This window comes from Drosophila sulfurigaster, chromosome 3 (assembly GCF_023558435.1).
Source record: "Drosophila sulfurigaster albostrigata strain 15112-1811.04 chromosome 3, ASM2355843v2, whole genome shotgun sequence".
NCBI classification, from domain to species: domain Eukaryota; kingdom Metazoa; phylum Arthropoda; class Insecta; order Diptera; family Drosophilidae; genus Drosophila; species Drosophila sulfurigaster.
In genome coordinates, this window is record NC_084883.1 from 23,160,874 (window position 1) to 23,177,549 (window position 16,676).

At 43.1% G+C, this 16,676-nt stretch overlaps 6 protein-coding genes across 8 annotated transcripts; 2 read left to right on the forward strand and 4 right to left on the reverse strand.

Annotated features, from left to right (window-relative positions):
* Positions 1–147: 147 nt before the first annotated feature.
* Positions 148–6,012, reverse strand: LOC133841740 (hydroxysteroid dehydrogenase-like protein 2). Its single transcript, XM_062274429.1, has 4 exons — positions 5,923–6,012; positions 997–1,160; positions 700–913; positions 148–642 (listed from the first exon to the last, which is right to left on the reverse strand). The coding sequence occupies exons 1-4, from the start codon at positions 5,934–5,936 to the stop codon at positions 174–176; spliced, it is 861 nt and encodes a 286-aa protein (XP_062130413.1). The 5' UTR covers positions 5,937–6,012; the 3' UTR covers positions 148–173.
* On the reverse strand, positions 5,929–7,338 carry LOC133841741 (hydroxysteroid dehydrogenase-like protein 2). 2 transcript variants are annotated; one of them, XM_062274430.1, is made up of 4 exons: positions 7,175–7,338; positions 6,957–7,120; positions 6,667–6,880; positions 5,929–6,608 (listed from the first exon to the last, which is right to left on the reverse strand). In XM_062274430.1, the coding sequence occupies exons 1-4, from the start codon at positions 7,186–7,188 to the stop codon at positions 6,140–6,142; spliced, it is 861 nt and encodes a 286-aa protein (XP_062130414.1). In that variant the 5' UTR covers positions 7,189–7,338; the 3' UTR covers positions 5,929–6,139. The 2 variants fall into 2 exon arrangements, with proteins under 2 accessions (XP_062130414.1, XP_062130415.1); XM_062274431.1 differs by lacking the exon at positions 7,175–7,338 and having other exon boundaries at positions 6,953–7,091.
* Positions 7,339–7,369: 31 nt separating this feature from the next.
* LOC133841738 (actin-related protein 6) lies at positions 7,370–8,802 on the reverse strand. Its single transcript, XM_062274427.1, has one exon. It carries the CDS (start codon positions 8,668–8,670, stop codon positions 7,480–7,482), a length of 1,191 nt encoding a protein of 396 aa, XP_062130411.1. The 5' UTR covers positions 8,671–8,802; the 3' UTR covers positions 7,370–7,479.
* Positions 8,803–9,378: 576 nt separating this feature from the next.
* On the forward strand, positions 9,379–11,017 carry LOC133841148 (uncharacterized). Its single transcript, XM_062273454.1, has 2 exons — positions 9,379–10,594; positions 10,654–11,017. Exons 1-2 carry the CDS (start codon positions 9,517–9,519, stop codon positions 10,875–10,877), a joined length of 1,302 nt encoding a protein of 433 aa, XP_062129438.1. The 5' UTR covers positions 9,379–9,516; the 3' UTR covers positions 10,878–11,017.
* LOC133841146 (uncharacterized) lies at positions 10,899–13,459 on the reverse strand. Its single transcript, XM_062273451.1, has 2 exons — positions 12,246–13,459; positions 10,899–12,183 (listed from the first exon to the last, which is right to left on the reverse strand). Exons 1-2 carry the CDS (start codon positions 12,838–12,840, stop codon positions 11,018–11,020), a joined length of 1,761 nt encoding a protein of 586 aa, XP_062129435.1. The 5' UTR covers positions 12,841–13,459; the 3' UTR covers positions 10,899–11,017.
* A 28-nt stretch (positions 13,460–13,487) lies between these two features.
* Positions 13,488–16,152, forward strand: LOC133841147 (uncharacterized). Of its 2 annotated transcripts, XM_062273452.1 has the most exons (8): positions 13,488–13,846; positions 13,931–14,457; positions 14,522–14,670; positions 14,736–15,098; positions 15,190–15,291; positions 15,355–15,437; positions 15,507–15,653; positions 15,713–16,152. In XM_062273452.1, the coding sequence occupies exons 1-8, from the start codon at positions 13,732–13,734 to the stop codon at positions 15,841–15,843; spliced, it is 1,617 nt and encodes a 538-aa protein (XP_062129436.1). In that variant the 5' UTR covers positions 13,488–13,731; the 3' UTR covers positions 15,844–16,152. The 2 variants fall into 2 exon arrangements, with proteins under 2 accessions (XP_062129436.1, XP_062129437.1); XM_062273453.1 differs by lacking the exon at positions 14,736–15,098.
* Positions 16,153–16,676: the final 524 nt, after the last annotated feature.

Consider the following 16,676-nt stretch of genomic DNA (forward strand, 5'->3'; position numbering starts at 1 on the left):
AACAGTCCTGACTGAACTAGTTCAAACGAGAGTGGTTCGTTTTACTAATCGACACTATTTTATCTGCAATATCGATATACTTGTTGGCGCCAGCTTTGTAGTTGAATTTAAAATATTTACAGAAATGCTTTATTTAAAATCAACAATATAAAAACGATTACAACAACAATTTTTTACAGCTTTGCAAATGGACCTGCGTCATCCAAGAAAATATCCAACTGCAAATTGTGCATATTCTCCGGATAACAAGCGTATTTACTAAAGTCCCTTACACCAACGTCCAACAAAACCTCGTCATCGATAAAGAAGTTCCCCGTGTAGTCTCTAGCATCTCGGCATATTATAGCATAAGCTGCATCTGCCATCACCTCCGGTTTCCGAGAATGTAAAGATCCCTCCGGACCAGAGAGCATATCAACTGCCGCAGTGTGAACAGTTGTCCTGGGCCACAGAGCATTCACTGCAACACCCTGAGCACGGAATTCCTCAGCCATGCCAAGCACACACATTGACATGCCGTATTTAGCTATGGTATAGGCGGTATGGTTGGAAAACCAATGCGGCTTCATGTTCAAAGGTGGTGATAAGTTTAGAATGTGAGGATTATCGCTCTTGAGAAGATATGGTAAACAGGTTTTCGATCTATGGAGTATTGATAAGCATTAAATAATTAATTCAAAAAGTTGAGATAACACTTACACCAAGAATGTGCCCCTTGTGTTGATATTTTGCATCAGATCATAGCGCTTCATTTCCGTGTCCAGTGTCGGTGTTAGCGAAATGGCGCTCGCATTATTGATCACAATATCAATGCCGCCAAATTTTGCCACAGCAGCTTCAACCGCCTGTTGCACCTGCTTCTCATCGCGAACATCCACAATGCAGGGCAACGCTTTGCCTCCGGCCTTTTCGACTGAAAGTTAAAGTCAAGATAAGCAATGAACCCAATACACTATCAAAGTTCAAAATTCAACCAATCCAAAGTGCAGTACTAACTTTCCTCTGCGGCCGTATAGATTGTGCCAGGTAGCTTGGGATGAGGCTCAGCTGTTTTGGCCGCAATCACAACATTTGCTCCATCGCGAGCTGCTTTCAATGCAATCGCTTTGCCAATGCCACGAGATGCACCAGTTATAAAAAGGGTTTTTCCTTGCAACTTGCTGACAATTTTTTTTTTTTGAGGACTTTGCTTTTATTTATTGAATCTTCTCTAGATTTTGAGACTAACAATAAGTTTACGAATCTTAACATTAAAATTTAGCTAACAGTGTGTTAAAACTGCATTCTGGTTGCGCGTCCCTCAGGTCGGTCGCTGGGTGGGTAAGTCATTACGACGAAGACGTGATTGGTTGCTCAACCTTGTTAGACCTCTCGCCAGGTGGTTAGGGTGCAACAGTAGCTTGGTAAAGTACTTTTCCTTCTGTTCTGCGATCACTTCTTTGACTGGTAGGATGTTTAAGTCGCGTTGTATGTTTTCGTTGCGAACGTACCACGGTGCCCCGGTGATGGTTCTCAAGATCTTCGACTGAGCTCGCTGGACTATGTCAATATTACTATTGCTGGCACTCCCCCATAATTGGGAGCCGTACATCCATATAGGTTTTAGTACCGAGTTATATAGCAGGACTTTATATTCAAGGCTAAGGGGAGACCGAGCGTTGATAAGCCAATGAAGGCTGCTGGCTTTTAGCTTTAGGTGTGTTCTTTTGGCTTCAATGTGCCGGCGCCATGTGAGTCTTCTGTCGAGGTGTACTCCTAGATATGTCACTTCGTTTGCTTGCGGGAGTGGAGTGTTGTTTAACGTTAGCGGCGGGCAGTTTTGTCTGTTCAGGGTGAATGTAACGTGCTTGCATTTTTGTTCGTTCACTCTAATTCGCCAATCTGATAGCCATTTTTCAACATCGACCATATGAAGAGCTAGCTGCGCAGTTGCTTGCCTCGGGCATTTCGAGCGGCTAAGAATAGCTGTATCATCAGCAAACGTAGATGTTGTTATTCGTGTGCTTGTCGGGATGTCTGCTGTGTAGAGGACGTATAGTGTTGGCCCTAGCACACTACCTTGAGGAACTCCAGCTCCAACAGTGAAAACATCAGATATAGCAGAGTTGCATCTCACAACAAATTTTCTGTCGTAAAGGTAAGACTCTAAAAGCTTATGGGTGTTGCTGGGGAGCATTGTCTTGATCTTGTACATTAGACCTTCTAGCCAGACTCTATCAAATGCTTGAGAGACATCTAAAAATATGGCAGTACAGTACTCTCGTTTTTCGAACGCGTTCCGAATTTCTGATGTTATCCGGTTGACCTGCTCAATTGTTCCGTGCTTTTCACGAAACCCAAATTGATGTGACGGGATTCCTTCCTGGAGTCTTAGGTACGTGTTTATCCGAATCAAAACGCATTTTTCAAAGAGTTTAGATAAGCATGAAAGTAGGCTTATAGGTCTATACGACGTGGGGACTGTGTGGTCTTTTCCCGGCTTTGCTATCATTATTATAATTGACTTCTTCCATCTCATTGGATAGTAGCCAAGTTTTGCGATGGTGTTGAAAAGCTGGGTGATAGTGCAAACGGCGCAATATGGGAGCTCGATGATCATTTTGGGAGTTATGAGGTCGCATCCCGGGGATTTTTTCGGATTCAGTTGATTTTTGATGATGCTAACGATTTCATTTGGGCGAAATTCGATTGGCTCACGTTGAAGCTGAGGCTCATTTGATAAAGTCGGCAGAGTAAACGCACTCGTGGCAGGATTTGGTTGGAATACATTTTTAAGGTGGTTGGCAAACGTGCTGGCTCTGTCTGCATCGCTACGCGCCCAGCCTCCTGTGGGATTTCTTATAGGCATCACGGCTTCTTTCGGTGAGCTCAGAGTAGGGTGAGCTCTCCATAGTGAGTTTTTCGTACTAGAAGTACACAATTGCTCTATGTAGTGGCGTTGGACATATGCTTCTTCTTGCTGTAGAGCTTTAGTAAGTTCACGTGAGGCATGTCTTAAACGTTGCTTAGAAGATGGCGATCTGTGGAATTGCCACTCTCGACGTAAGCGTCGCTTTTCGAGGACGAGCTGCTCGATTTGTAGATTTGTCTTCTTTTGATTGCTTTGTGTATTTATGGTTTGAGGTGTTGAAGCTTGGGCTGCAGAGACAAGTACAGACTCCAGTGAATTAACAAAGCTGTCTACGTCGGCTTCATTATTGAGATGGGGACTTAGCTCAATGTGTGAGCTTATATACTTTCTGTACTTAATCCAATTAGTTTTCTGTGAGGTCAATTTTAGTGATTGTTCCAATGTTCCTGGATGCCGGAGTAGAATAAACAGTATAGGCGAGTGGTCAGATGAAAGATCCGAAAGGCATTCGGCGCTTATCAGATTTTTTGGAATGTTTTTGGTAATCGCAAAGTCTATTAAATCGGGCAGTTTCTTTGGGTCTGCCGGCCAGTATGTTGGTGTGCCAGGAGAAGCATAGTCGAGCTTGTTCTTGGCGTTGATAATGGCATTGTAGAGCTGCTTTCCTTTTGGAGTCACGAGACGAGATCCCCAGTGTGTGTGCTTGGCATTGTAGTCTCCTGCTGCTATGAAGTGGTCTCCTAGTGAGTTGAAAAACTGCATAAACTCATCTTCAGCTATAGTGAAGCGAGGGGGGCAGTATACGGCGGCTAGTGTAAGTTCGTTGCCGGTATTTAGTTTTATATTTATAGATGTGGCCTGTAGGTAGTTTTTAGCAAATTTGTTATGATAGTAGTGCTTAATACGGCTTCTGATTAGAATTCCAGTCCCACCATGTGCTTTACCGTCTGGATGATTTGTTCCGTAGAAAGTATATCCTCGAAGATGAAAATTGTATTTGTTTGTAAGGTGTGTTTCTGAAAGCAGCATTACGTCGATTTGATTGTCGAGTAGGAATTGAGCTAACTCAAGTTTATGCTGTGAAACGCCGTTAGCGTTCCACGTAGAGATCCGTAGGGGAGTCATTATTTGGATTGTTGTGAAACCAGCATTTCAATCAATAGATTTTGGTTTCGCATTAAATCTTGCATAGTTGTGCGCATAAATGACATAAATTCTGTAAGGCTTTGTTGTAAGCTGCATATCATAGCTTCGAAGTTGCTTTTTGACTGCTCCGGCGATTGATGTTGCTGAGCCATGTTCGGTTCTTGGTATGCTGATTGCAGAAATGAACTTTTGAGGCAGGGATAGCCGGTCCTGATTTTAAAGCGCTTGCGTATGTCACACTTTTGTCAGAGTTAATAGGTCCTAGTGAGGATCTGGCTGCAGTCGAGAAGAAGACTTCAGGGTTTGATCTGGAGACTTTCAACGTTTTATTTTGGGTTCGGGCGGTAATTCCTTTTGATGAATGCGGCTTTTCAGATCCTTATAAACTGGGCAACCTCTATAGTTAGCAGTGTGATTGCCACCGCAGTTGCCGCACTTTTTCGAGTTGCAGTCATCTTTGCTCGCTGGGCAGTGTGCGGAGTCATGAAGCTCTCCACAAACTACACACACCGGGCGCAGTTTACAGTATGACCTTGTATGACCATATTCTTGGCAGTTCGCACATTGTACCGGACCATTGCGTTTGTGCGGTTCCTCAACTGTAATTCGGCGATGCAGCAGGAACTGAAGATTGTATATAGGGTGCACTTCGTATTTCTTCAGGGGCTTATTGTCTGGCTCGAGCTCAACCTTAAAGAGTGGTTGCGGCTTTCTATCCCTGTTAAGGATATTGAAGACTGTCTTTGCGCTAAATCCCTTCTCTTGTAGTGCCTTTGTTATCTCTGCAGGCGTTACTTCAGATTCTATACCCTTGAGTACGACTTGCAAACCCTTGCTGCTTTTAAGCTGATACGTGTAAAAGTTCTTTTTATTATCGGTAAGATATTTCGATAATACTCTGTAATTATCTTCAGACTTCATTTGAACTTTTGTTTCGTGAATGTTGCCCTTTACAAGGGGTATTATGTGGAAGTTATCCTTGCCAATAAGCTCAATAATTTTGTTGACGAGAACATTGGAACTTTTTCTCGTATATAAATAGGCGGAGGCTTTGGCTTCCTTTTCTCGACTTCAGTAGATTCGGCCGCCTCAACCTCATAGGCGTCTGCCAAGATTTTGAATCGGTTCGAGTTCATGTCCGTTTCTATTGCAGCTAGGCTAGCATTGCCACGGGTTATTTTGCGTTGAGAATTTAGAGGGCTCATCTTTCTTTTAATTTGAATGTAGCGATCCATACCAGTCTGCACAGCCGGCTTAATAGGTTCATTGTTTTTGTTCTTTTTTTCGGGCAGCGCAGCGACAGACTTAGTAATGTTTGCGCTGCTAGCTGATGATGTCGTTAAACGCGCTGTCGATACAGTTGCGGTTGTTGTTGTTGTTACGGTTGACGTTGTCAGCGAAATTGCGGTGCTGGTTACTGCGCTCTTAGGCTGCAGAGACATCGATGGTAGCGAGGGAGAGCATGAGCGCGCTCTATTACTCTCTACGTTTAAGAATTCGGTCGAGTTGGGGGTAATTGACCGCACTTGATCAGAGCTTGCATTATATTCGGTCGCTTTAAAAGAGAAGTACGCGTTGTTTCGTTGTTGTGAGAGCCGTCTCTCGTCTTGCTCACGGTGACGTTGTGCACGAATGTCGTTTTGACTCATTGTAATCGAGATTGATTAATTAGAGTTTTAATTGTTATGATTTATATTAATTAATTAATCAATCAATATAAACATTAGCGATTTCATCGCAAAGAGCGTCTTTTCGCGATATTGTAGATTTTTTAAACCAGTCACTGCACTTATGTGATCTTATTGAATATTTTTTCCCGGAGCACAATAAATACACGTCTGCATGCGACGACGGTTACCACACACTTGCTGACAATAAAGACAATATTATTAATTTATTTAAGTTTATTCATACTAGTCTTCTACCCAGTGTTCTTCATTGTTGACTGCCAGCCTTCTTCACACTCAATAACAACTGAACATTGGCACTAGAGATGTGAGTTAGCACACTTGTTGCAATCGTTTGAGCAACCATCACTATCAACTGCTATTCACCAACGATTAAACGCTGTCATCGAACTGTAATAGTAACTGCATTTTCGAACACTGAAGCCGTTAAACATTTATTTAGTAGAAACTTTATTTACAATTTTGATGCTGCACAATTAACGTCCATAAATATAGCCGCTTTCAATTTGTGAACATTTTCAGGGTGACAAGCATACTTGGCAAGATCCTTGACTCCAGCGTCTAATAAAACGTCCTCATCAATAAAGAAATTTCCGGTGCATTGCCTTGCATCGCGGCATAATATAGCGTAAGCTGCATCGGCCATCACTTCGGGCTTACGAGAATGTAATGCACCTTTTGAGCCATAGAGCATATCAACTGCTGCAGTGTGAATGGTGCTTCGAGGCCAAAGAGCATTCACAGCAACTCCCTGAGGACGAAACTCTTCAGCCATGCCCAGCACACACATAGACATGCCATATTTGGCAATAGTATATGCCGTATGTATAGAGAAATGCTCGGCTTTCATATTCAGTGGTGGCGACATGGTCAAAATGTGCGGATTGTCACTCTTCAATTGATATGGTAAACAAACCTTAGAGCTGTAATTATCAAACAGACTTAATTAAATTCTAAATAACATTAGAAATATGTACATACACCAAGAAAGTGCCCCTTGTGTTGATATTGTGCATGAGATCATAACGCTTTATATCGGTTTGCAAAGTTTGAGTTTTTGAAATCGCGCTCGCATTATTGATCACAATATCGATGCCTCCAAATTTATCGATTGCAGCTTCAACGGCCTTTCGAATCTGTTGCTCATCGCGAACATCAACAATGCAAGGCAACGCTTTGCCGCCAGCTTCTTCGACTATGTGATAAGGGAGATAACAAACAAGTAAAGTGCAAACTCCAATTAAAATAAGTATGCTTATTGCAATACCTACTTTCCGCGGCGACCGTATAGATTGTGCCCGGCAGTTTTGGATGTGGTTCAGCGGTTTTGGCCGCTATAACTACATTTGCTCCATCGCAAGCTGCTTTTAGAGCGATTGCTTTGCCAATGCCTCGCGATGCACCCGTTATAAAAAGAGTCTTACCCCGTAACTTGCTATAAATAACAAATTATTTAACAAGTTTATTCAGTTTGTCTAAGTGCCCTTACCCGGTGTTCTTCATTGTTGTCACTTCGCCGACAGTCTTCTCAATAACATCTGAACATTAGCACTAGAGATGTGAGTTTACACACTTGTTGCAATAATTGTTGTTATTTAGCAACAGCATTTGCATCACTACCAATATTCAATGATGCATTTTCCAGCACTGAAATACAATGGAATCCGCCCGAATCGCTGTTCGCTTAAGTTTATCAAAGTGTTTCTTATTTATCTTAATTGCTGGGACATTCATACAATTTATGGGCTATACAAATACAACTTATAATACTAATAATATGCTTCCAATATATAATTAACGCTGCTGCAGTCCATGAACGCCAAACTCCTCGTAGTCTTCGTTCGTGTAAATAAATTCTTGGAAATTTGGACTGGTGGCCACTTCTCGGCCGCCATACCAAGCGTATCTCACCGGATCCTCGGGACAAATGAGTGACACCTCCAGATCGTCGGGCACAAGGGCGCGCAGATCACGCTTGAGGCGCGGCAGGAAGCCGGGAAATTGCGAACTGCCACCGACAATAAGAATGTTGAGCAAGAGTTCACGATGCGCTTCCCACGGACACGCTTTAAGGGAATCAGCCACGGCCTCCGGGATGCCAACCTGTGAAATTCCAATGTCTGAGGGATTGAAGAGCACTTCGGGCACAGTGAAGCGTTCATTGCACAGCGGAACCAATTGCTGTTGTTCCTCATCGTCCCGCGGCTGGCCAGGCACACGTATGTAGCCACGCTTCACAGTGGTGAAGTCGGGTAGCACATATTCAACAGCAACTTGTTGCCGCTTCGCCTCATTGTGATGCACACTCATCATATCCTTAAAATCTTCAGCGACAAAACAAACATCCTCCTTGATTTGATTGACCACATGACTCTCATCCATAACATTGAGATGGCGATATGAGATGAGCTCCTTTAGATGGTTAGTCAACGCCTTGCCACCGACATCAATACGCCTAATGCCCTCCAGTACTCGTCGACCCAGCACAAAGGGCACAATATGCGTGAAGCTGTATCCCACATCGATTATAATGCAGTTGAGCGATTGCATTGTGGTGCGTTCTTCGCTATCGGCCACATAGTTGAAGGCGGCCAAATCGGCAGCTGTGGTTTTGTACATGCCCGCCACACGATACTCCTCGAATAGCATTTCAAGCATTGCCTCCTGGACGCTCTGGAAATTCATCTGTGGTTCAGTGATGACAATGTTGCGATTCTCCAGCGTACAGCCGATGCCCTCTTTGCTGAATATATAATCCCACACGGTCTTCTGTGTATCCCAATTAAGCAGATAGCCACGCTGGAACGCTAGGATGTAATACAGCGCTGAAGTATCTCGGCACTCGTCAATTTGATTGCCCACAAATGCGCGACGTCGCTCGCTCTTCGCTTTCATGATACAATTGGGCACCACTTGAGGCTCATCCTGCGTAGCGAGACCCACTTTCGCTGTGTACGCACCATTATCCAGCACCACAACAGACATTTGATTTGTTTATGTGGAGTTTTATCTCGTCCAGCGGTGCAAACGCTCTGCCAATAACAGCTGTTTTTGATAGGCGACGCATTGCATTCTATCGATTCTCGATAACCGTTGATTGTTTGAATGTTAACTGTCCTCAGCAATGCAGCAACAGCTGACTGCTAAAAAATTAATTAAAAAATATATAAATACGCACAATATTCTATGCACTATTCCTATGCTCAAACATACGATAAATGCAAATAAAATTCGCAGTTGAATTACTGGTAGTACTTAATACAGTTTGAGATAGCAATACACATCAGAGCCTATGTTATCAATAGCAGGCTCTTATTTAAATGTAAGCTGTTATCAGTACAGCCATATATAACTTAAATTACAAAAAGGTTCTATATTTTATATTCTTCAATAAGTAATAGCAATTTATTAATACAAAATAAAGCATTTATTGAGGCAGCACCAATAAACGGTTATGTGTTATTAACAGTCGATAACAATTGTCTGTTTAGATGATAACTGTTATCAGTGAAATAGTATATTAATATATATATTAAAATTTGGAAATATTTGTCGTACTCAAAGAAATAATTTAAATTCATTACATTTACCTGCTTAATATCAATCATAGGTATAGCGATAACTGTATTTCAACTGCCGTCATTAATAAAAATAGCACCCCCGATTAAGTTAACAGAACCAAATGAGCAAACGGTTACACACACAACTTTCAGTTATATAATTGTTGTATTTGTTTTTTCTGTCCCTATACATTTATCAACACTATCGAATGCTGATGACCCGTTCGAGAGGTAGAATTGGACGTGCATTTGGCTGCTGATTCCAACAGAGATGGCCATGTTGACGCGCCTAACTAGCAACGGCACAACGACAGTGGCTCCAGGCTCGCCTAAGGGATTGCAACGCTTCCAGAACTACCTCAGTGCGTTGCTCTGGCCAGGAGGAACTTCACAGCGACGAAAGACGTCCACTCAACAACAACTGGATGCCATTGATTCCTTCACCGATGAGCTCGTGAATCGCAAGACACAAAAGTGGGAGGAGTTGCATGACAATCTTATGGCCAAACAATCGCCCGTTGCCAAGGAGACGAAGGCAAACAAAAATAGCTTTGGCCAGAACGTTGGCTTAATGTCAAAGGGAATGATGAATGATTTGAAGCAGTTGCGTTCCCCGCAACTGGGGTTGGACATACGTTCGCTGTCGCAGCCACAGTTGGACAATCTACTACTAGCCACGCTGGAGATCAAGAATAAAGTGGATTTCCTTTACCTAATCCGTCAGTGTGTGCGCTGGCATCTCTTGCCCTGCAACGAGGTGTTCATCGCCTGTCTCAAGTATTTGAGCAATATGGGTCGCATGCAGCAGCTGGACTCGCTGGCCGAAACATGCCGACAATTGAAGCATCCCTTTGCCATCACTTACTCGGATTTGGCGCCATTCAAGGCCCTGGCTTTGTGGCAGAATGGCAACGCCGATGTCGCCCTTATGACGCTGCATCGTGGCTACTCTGCTGCCTTAAAAAACGATGAGGGAAGGCGCGTGATGCGTTGCGCTTTTCGCACAATTGCCGAGGAAACTTTGGCTCAGAAGTCGGAGGCTGTCTTGATCTCGCTGACGGAAGTGGCTCGCGCCATACACCGGGAGCACAACGACATCTTTGTGGTGGGATGTGTGTGGAAGCAGTGCTTTATTAGCAGTTGGTTCAGTGATCAAAAGTATGCCGAAGAACTCTTTGAGAGCTTTCCCGATCTGCAAAGTTTAGTGGCCCGCCGGGCAGATGGACTATGTGACTCATTTCTGGGTCATCACAATGTGGATGCAGTCCATCGTTTGATTGAAGTATTCCTAGAGCACAATCAACGCGAGGCTTGCTCTCTCAGCTTACGCAGACTCTTTGGCTATCAATGTATGAACTTTAATTACTTTAATAATTGGATTTATTTATTAATTTTTTGTTTGTTTTAGATGATCGCAAGGACTTGCGCGCATGCGCTGAAATTGTCAAGTCGTGCAGCGAACTAGAGATGCCATTGAAAGAAGAGCAAAACGAGCAGTTCCTCAGTCTGTTCCTCGACAGCTCGGATCCCTTTGAGACGGGCAAGGCGAGCAGCAACAGCCACAGCAACCACAACAGCAATGGAATTGTGGCCAACAAGTATAAGCCCAAATCGTTTCAGTACAAATTTTAAGTGGCGCTTTTTGTTGCCCAATTTCATTATAGTTGTAGTTGTTGAATCCATCTGTGGATTCGTTGTAGCAAACTCTTACCACTTTCCAAATAAATGTTGTGCAGCCACTCTCAGTTGGTCATTCAGCACCCGATAATCAACTACTGCCCTTTCATATTGCCCTCGGGCAGCTGAGACTCTTGCAAACCCATGCAGTCATAGCAGCGAGAGATTAGATGATTTCCACAACGATGCGCTTGACACTGCTGGCAACGTGTACGGGCTTTTGTTTCACGCTTGTTCCGCGCACATGGCTTGCAACGTCGATGCTTCTCACCATGGCGACTGACCAACGTGACATCCTCGGGCAGCATGGCACGCTTCAAGCTGATGACGCCGACGCCTTGACGCTGCGTTGCATCGCCAGTTGCTTCGCTCAGCAGGCGCTGATTGGATTGTCCAAGAATCTCGCAAATTTGCAGACGCATTACCAGCGTTGTAGACGTCGTGCGACGATGCAGTCGGTGCTGCAAACGCTGCTGGGTGAGAAAGAGTCCCAATTGGCGCTGGAAGTCGCGCTGTTCGATATGCGCATTGCCCTTTGGCGATAGACGCAGCAGGATCCAAGCATTCACAGCAGCAATATTGAGCAGCAGATGCAACAGTTGCAGCAAGGGATGCAGCTGCCGCTCCTCCGCCTGACGCTTGGGTAACGCAAACGCTGTGCTATAGCGCGTGGCAAGTTCATAGAACTGCGAGCACACCGTTGATGTGTGCTGTTCGATTCGAAAGGCATCCAGTTGTCTGGGCAAGCCACAGCTGAGCAGCGCAACGTCGCAGCGCTGTGACAATCGCTTGGCGCCGCTTCGCAGCGTTCCCTCTGTCCAGTTTTTTGGATATTCACCAGCAACTGGTGACAGTCTGCAGATGCTACTTAAATTGTACTGCAGCAGCAGGTCGCAATGTTTCGCTGTGGCATAATATGATCCAAGTGTAATATTACGTCCCGTTGTCTTGTAATCACAGATAAGCTGCACTAGCTCTTTACTGGGTGTCGTGGGTTGCTGCACAAGCAACGCATTGGTCATGTACTGTGTCTTGGCATCGCAGCAGATCATCAAGCGGGTGTCAACTAAGGTGGGCACTTCATCCACACAGAGCCAAGCGCTGGCACCGTAGTAGGAGCGACTGTTGATGAGAAACTTTTGCCACAGTCGTTGACCATCATCCGGCTGATTGCTGAGCATCTCGGTTATGAAGACAAAGCGTGCCAGCGACATAGTTGCCCTAAATATAGCATTCCCCAGTTCCAGTGTCCAGAGCTCTTCTGCAAGAGGAATATGAGTTAGCACTCTGACTGACATATAAACGCCAATGTGAGAACTATACCAAGAGGTCCACTGTACTGTGCATTGCGGAAGACGCCACATAGATAGTTTAGACCCAACCAGGAACGCAGCTCTGTGAGATCTGTGAGTCGTTGAGTATCATTTCGGTTGCGTCTTTTACGTATCTGCTCATTGACAATGCGTTGCAGCATGCGTAACATATCGTCGTCAAACAGTAGCATCCATGCCTCAACTGCATTTGTAACGGATCTCACGGGTCCTTTGCCACACGCTTGTTGCTTGGCTAACGGCAGCTCCTCTGTGTTTGGTTGTGATTCACGCTCCAAACACCATGGTTGCCCATTGCTGGAAATGTAAGTGCCACTTGCTGCTCGTCCACGCTTGCCACGACTTTTTGCTGGTTGCAGCGTCACCTCATCACACAACAACATAATATCTTCATCTTTAAACAACCATGGAAAGTTGGCGGAGGCTGAATTTGTTTCCTGCAGCGGATCAGCAAACAGTTCAGGGTCATTGATGGGAACTTTAAGATCCATATCTTCTTCCTCCATTCGTTCGTCATCTTCGCTGCATTTCATATTGGACAACAGCTGTTCATCGAGCACATATTCCGTTTCACTGCTGTCATTCATTGTTTACAAATGTTTTGTTTACCATTTTTTGTAGTACGCGAAGTTGGCTGTGCGCAGTTTTTGTCTCGCGCAAAGTTGGTTGCAAACGCAAATTTCAGCTCATTTCAGTGTGTACAACCAATGCCAAAAGAGATGCATAATTAAAATTGCAGCAAAACAAAACATTGCTAATTGTAATAGTGATTAAAACTGTAATAGCAGTGTCATTTATTGGAAATACAAAGTGAAACTGCGTCAGCGTCGTCGCCAAATGCGCACATTTGGATATCAAGATCGTCAATAGAAATAAGTAACGCGTAAAAACGCTGTGCAGAAAACAAAACGAAGTACAGCTTCATACCTCGCAGAGGTTAGAAGCCAACTAAATATGCAATTTAAATTTAAATGCAAAAGAGAAAAACAGTTTGAGTGACAAGAGTGTTTACATTTGTGTGAAATCTGCGCGCGTATTAAGCTATTTGTCAAAAATTCTTCTTCGCAATGTCAATTTGACATGTTATACTGTCACGTCTTGCAATGTCTTATACCACAACTTCTCGATAAACGATAACATCACACACACATACAGAAAACATACTCGATTATTAACAACGAGCCATTTCGTAGGGCGACAAATTTCAAAAAAAGGAAATAATGTGCAATAGGAGGCTGCGCTAGAACTTTGTTGTCACCGGAAAAAAATCTCATGCAGTGAAAGTTAGTCAAATCTCAAAGCTTGTGCTGTGAACACGATTATTTGGAATAGAAAAAATATATACTTCAGTCATATTTTCAACTGCTTTTTGAATTTTGTTTCGTTTCGTGTGAAAGGAGAAACTGCTCAAGAAGTTGCAAGTCAACCTTGCTCCTTTACCTATATTTTTTATTGTTGTTTTCGAGTTGAACGAAAAAATGATATCGCCGGAGCAGCATGAGGTTGATTTGGTGCTGGATCGCCAAGTGCGTCAAAATATACAGGACATGATGCGCGAGGCGGATGTACAAGCGAATCTTCTAGAAAGTGAAGGTACGACATATTGTTATGTGAGCATATATATGCTAATATTTACTTAATATATGTATGTATATATTGTAATTAATTTTTTTTTAGCTGTGGCAGCACGTGAACGATATAATTCCGAGTCGAGCAATGAACAGGATCATTTGCAACACGATGCGATGGGAGTGCTGGGCACGCTATCCGCCGACGAGATTGTCGAGGAGGATCACGACTCTGAACAGGCAGGGCACGAGATACAAAACTATCATGACATGCTCGTGGATTCTCAGATCGACATCAACGGGTCACTGCGCAAGCGTCGCGGCAATTTACCCAAGCATTCGGTGAAGATCTTAAAGCGTTGGCTCTACGAACATCGTTACAATGCGTATCCCAGTGATGCCGAGAAGTTTTCGCTGTCCCAAGAGGCGAACCTGACAGTGTTGCAGGTCTGCAATTGGTTCATCAATGCGCGACGACGAATTCTGCCCGAAATGATACGACGCGAAGGCAACGATCCATTGCACTTTACAATCTCGAGGCGCGGCAAGAAGATTAGTCCCAATACCTCAGGCACCATTAGCATGCCAAGTGGAGGCACACCCAATCCTATAACAGGCAGTCCTGCTTCTGAAGTGGTGAGCGATTCAAATTCTCATTTAAATGGTACATTATATTAATCATGATGTGCTTGCCTTGCAGATTGTTGGAGCTACCGAGGAGGTTCATAGTGCAGCCGAAATGCACGAGGGCATCGCCAATGTGTTGACCAATTTTGATCAGTATGTGCGCACACCGAGTGGCCAAATGATGAAAATGGAGCCAGAGTACGATGAGAGCGTCATTTATAGGTAATGTCCAGACCGCTTCTAGTTGATAAGAATGTAGACTGTAACACCACTTCTTACTTTCGAAGTTGGCAACAAGCAATTGCCAACAATCCGCTAAAATTTCAACAGCTACATGCCTCGCTGCGAGCCACCATTATTGAAAAGATACAAAGCTTTAAATTACGCAAGTCCGGTGTCGAGGATGTGAGCCAGAGCTGTAGTTCAATCGCCAACAGCAGCTGCAGTAGTAGTAGCTACTTAAATGAAGCTAGTGAATCGGTTAACCCATCGATAGACTTAGAAAAAGAAAGACTCAAGAAAGGCGGGCGCAAGCGACAAAGCGAAGAGAAGAACGAGGCGATTATCCCAGAGAAAGTTCTTAGACTGAATGTTCAAAACGAAGATGGGCGAGAACAGCAATCAGAAAAGCAAGATTTTCAAATGCTTAGGTAGATTTATGCAGCGACTTTAGCATATCAACTTTTATTTAGACAAGTTTTGCTGACATTTTCACTTATTGTATTGTTTCTTTATCCACAGATCTGAGGGCGAAGATAGCGCCCAGGATTATGAATCGTGCGAACAGGGCAGCGAAGAAGAAGTACGTTTCGAGACCTCAGATGATTGGCAAAGTGTCATCAAGTAAGTTGCAAAGAACAAGATTGAATGATTGCTTTTACATTGTTCCTTTTTTTTTTTAATCAGGACCGTTTTCACTACTGAAGAAGTGACAACCACAAAGAAGAGTACCAATGCCAATGTATCCAATCAAATAACAAAGACTGAAGGTAAAATTCATAAATGAGTGGATTTTCTCTCCCATATTTAATTCTAATGATTTACGGAATGATCTACAGGCAATCAGAATTTGTTAGATCATATATTGGGCGCCGAGGCAACCGTTATGACCACTGCCGACGAAGCTGATGTTCCAAGTGTGCAGCAGGAACAAACCTCAATAATGACTGAAAGCATACAACAACCGCAGACTCCTCCACGACCAGGTGGGCATATCTTAAAGCCTTTAATATGGCGGTGAATACAATCATCTCTTATTTTTCAGCTCTAACTCGTGAGGAGCGAGAAAAATTCAAATGCTTTTATTATCTTGTGGAAACAGCAGTGGCAGTGCGTCAAAACGATTGCGATCAAGATGACGATTTATCCTACATGGGCCACTATTTAAATAACTAATCAAACATAGGATTGTACATACATATATATTTATTGGAAATGTTTAACAGCAATCGTTGTTCAAATGATGGACAATTACAAACCGGGAGGATTTTCAAATGGAATCTGAAGAACTCTAACCTCATTTGCAACAATTAGATGAATTGGATTATGCGATATACTGCAAGTTTTAGATGAATTTGATTTATGAGAATTTCTGCAAGTTTGGCAGTTTAGATCGTATACTATTACTAAGTAGCTTTGTATTCTAGTGCGACAATTGAATTGCCGATAATAAATTATATCTACGCTTAAGCCTTTGTATGGTAACTGAACAATGGCTTATGGCGCTAAAATTAATTCAAATTCTAAGGTACGAGTTGTTTTTGTAAACAAATACTTTTCGTGTTTACATATAATACAGCCACATTGGTTGCTACTTCCGTAGACACTAAAATTTAAGGAACGGTTTGGGGTTGACTGGTTCCGAACTGGTTCCAGCTGCTTGATTTTGACTTATCGATAGCCAAAGTAGCAGAGCTATCTTGACGCACTTATGGTATTTCTAAAACGACAGCTGTAACAAAAATATCAATTTTTTTTTTTCAAAACTACGATTTGATTAGGCCAAAATTTAAATTAATTTAATGTTAATAACACAAAATAATGTAACCAGGATGGCACATGTACGGTCATATTTTTCTGTCATGTGTACTAGTATATTCTTGGCATGAAGCTTTGAAGCCAGGTGGTATATTTGAAAGTTCATCTTGCGGTCACGCTGGCGCAGACAAAATGTACAATTTTAGTGTAAATAATAATGAAAACCAATGAAAATGTAATGCTATAATTAG

Excerpts from the sequence above, each read along its gene's own strand:
- LOC133841147 (XM_062273452.1), top strand. The coding sequence starts at position 13,732 with ATGATATCGCCGGAGCAGCATGAGGTTGATTTGGTGCTGGATCGCCAA. Across the intron at positions 15,099-15,189 it reads CAAGATTTTCAAATGCTTAG|ATCTGAGGGCGAAGATAGCG; the intron begins GTAGATTTATGC and ends CTTTATCCACAG. Across the intron at positions 15,438-15,506 it reads TCAAATAACAAAGACTGAAG|GCAATCAGAATTTGTTAGAT; the intron begins GTAAAATTCATA and ends AATGATCTACAG.
- LOC133841738 (XM_062274427.1), bottom strand. The coding sequence starts at position 8,670 with ATGTCTGTTGTGGTGCTGGATAATGGTGCGTACACAGCGAAAGTGGGT.
- LOC133841148 (XM_062273454.1), top strand. The coding sequence starts at position 9,517 with ATGGCCATGTTGACGCGCCTAACTAGCAACGGCACAACGACAGTGGCT. Across the intron at positions 10,595-10,653 it reads CAGACTCTTTGGCTATCAAT|ATGATCGCAAGGACTTGCGC; the intron begins GTATGAACTTTA and ends TGTTTGTTTTAG.
- LOC133841741 (XM_062274430.1), bottom strand. Across the intron at positions 6,881-6,956 it reads CTATACGGTCGCCGCGGAAA|TCGAAGAAGCTGGCGGCAAA; the intron begins GTAGGTATTGCA and ends CTTATCACATAG. Across the intron at positions 6,609-6,666 it reads ACAAGGGGCACTTTCTTGGT|CTCTAAGGTTTGTTTACCAT; the intron begins GTATGTACATAT and ends TGATAATTACAG.
- LOC133841146 (XM_062273451.1), bottom strand. The coding sequence starts at position 12,840 with ATGAATGACAGCAGTGAAACGGAATATGTGCTCGATGAACAGCTGTTG. Across the intron at positions 12,184-12,245 it reads ACAGTACAGTGGACCTCTTG|AAGAGCTCTGGACACTGGAA; the intron begins GTATAGTTCTCA and ends TTCCTCTTGCAG.
- LOC133841740 (XM_062274429.1), bottom strand. Across the intron at positions 914-996 it reads CTATACGGCCGCAGAGGAAA|TCGAAAAGGCCGGAGGCAAA; the intron begins GTTAGTACTGCA and ends TTTAACTTTCAG. Across the intron at positions 643-699 it reads ACAAGGGGCACATTCTTGGT|ATCGAAAACCTGTTTACCAT; the intron begins GTAAGTGTTATC and ends AATACTCCATAG.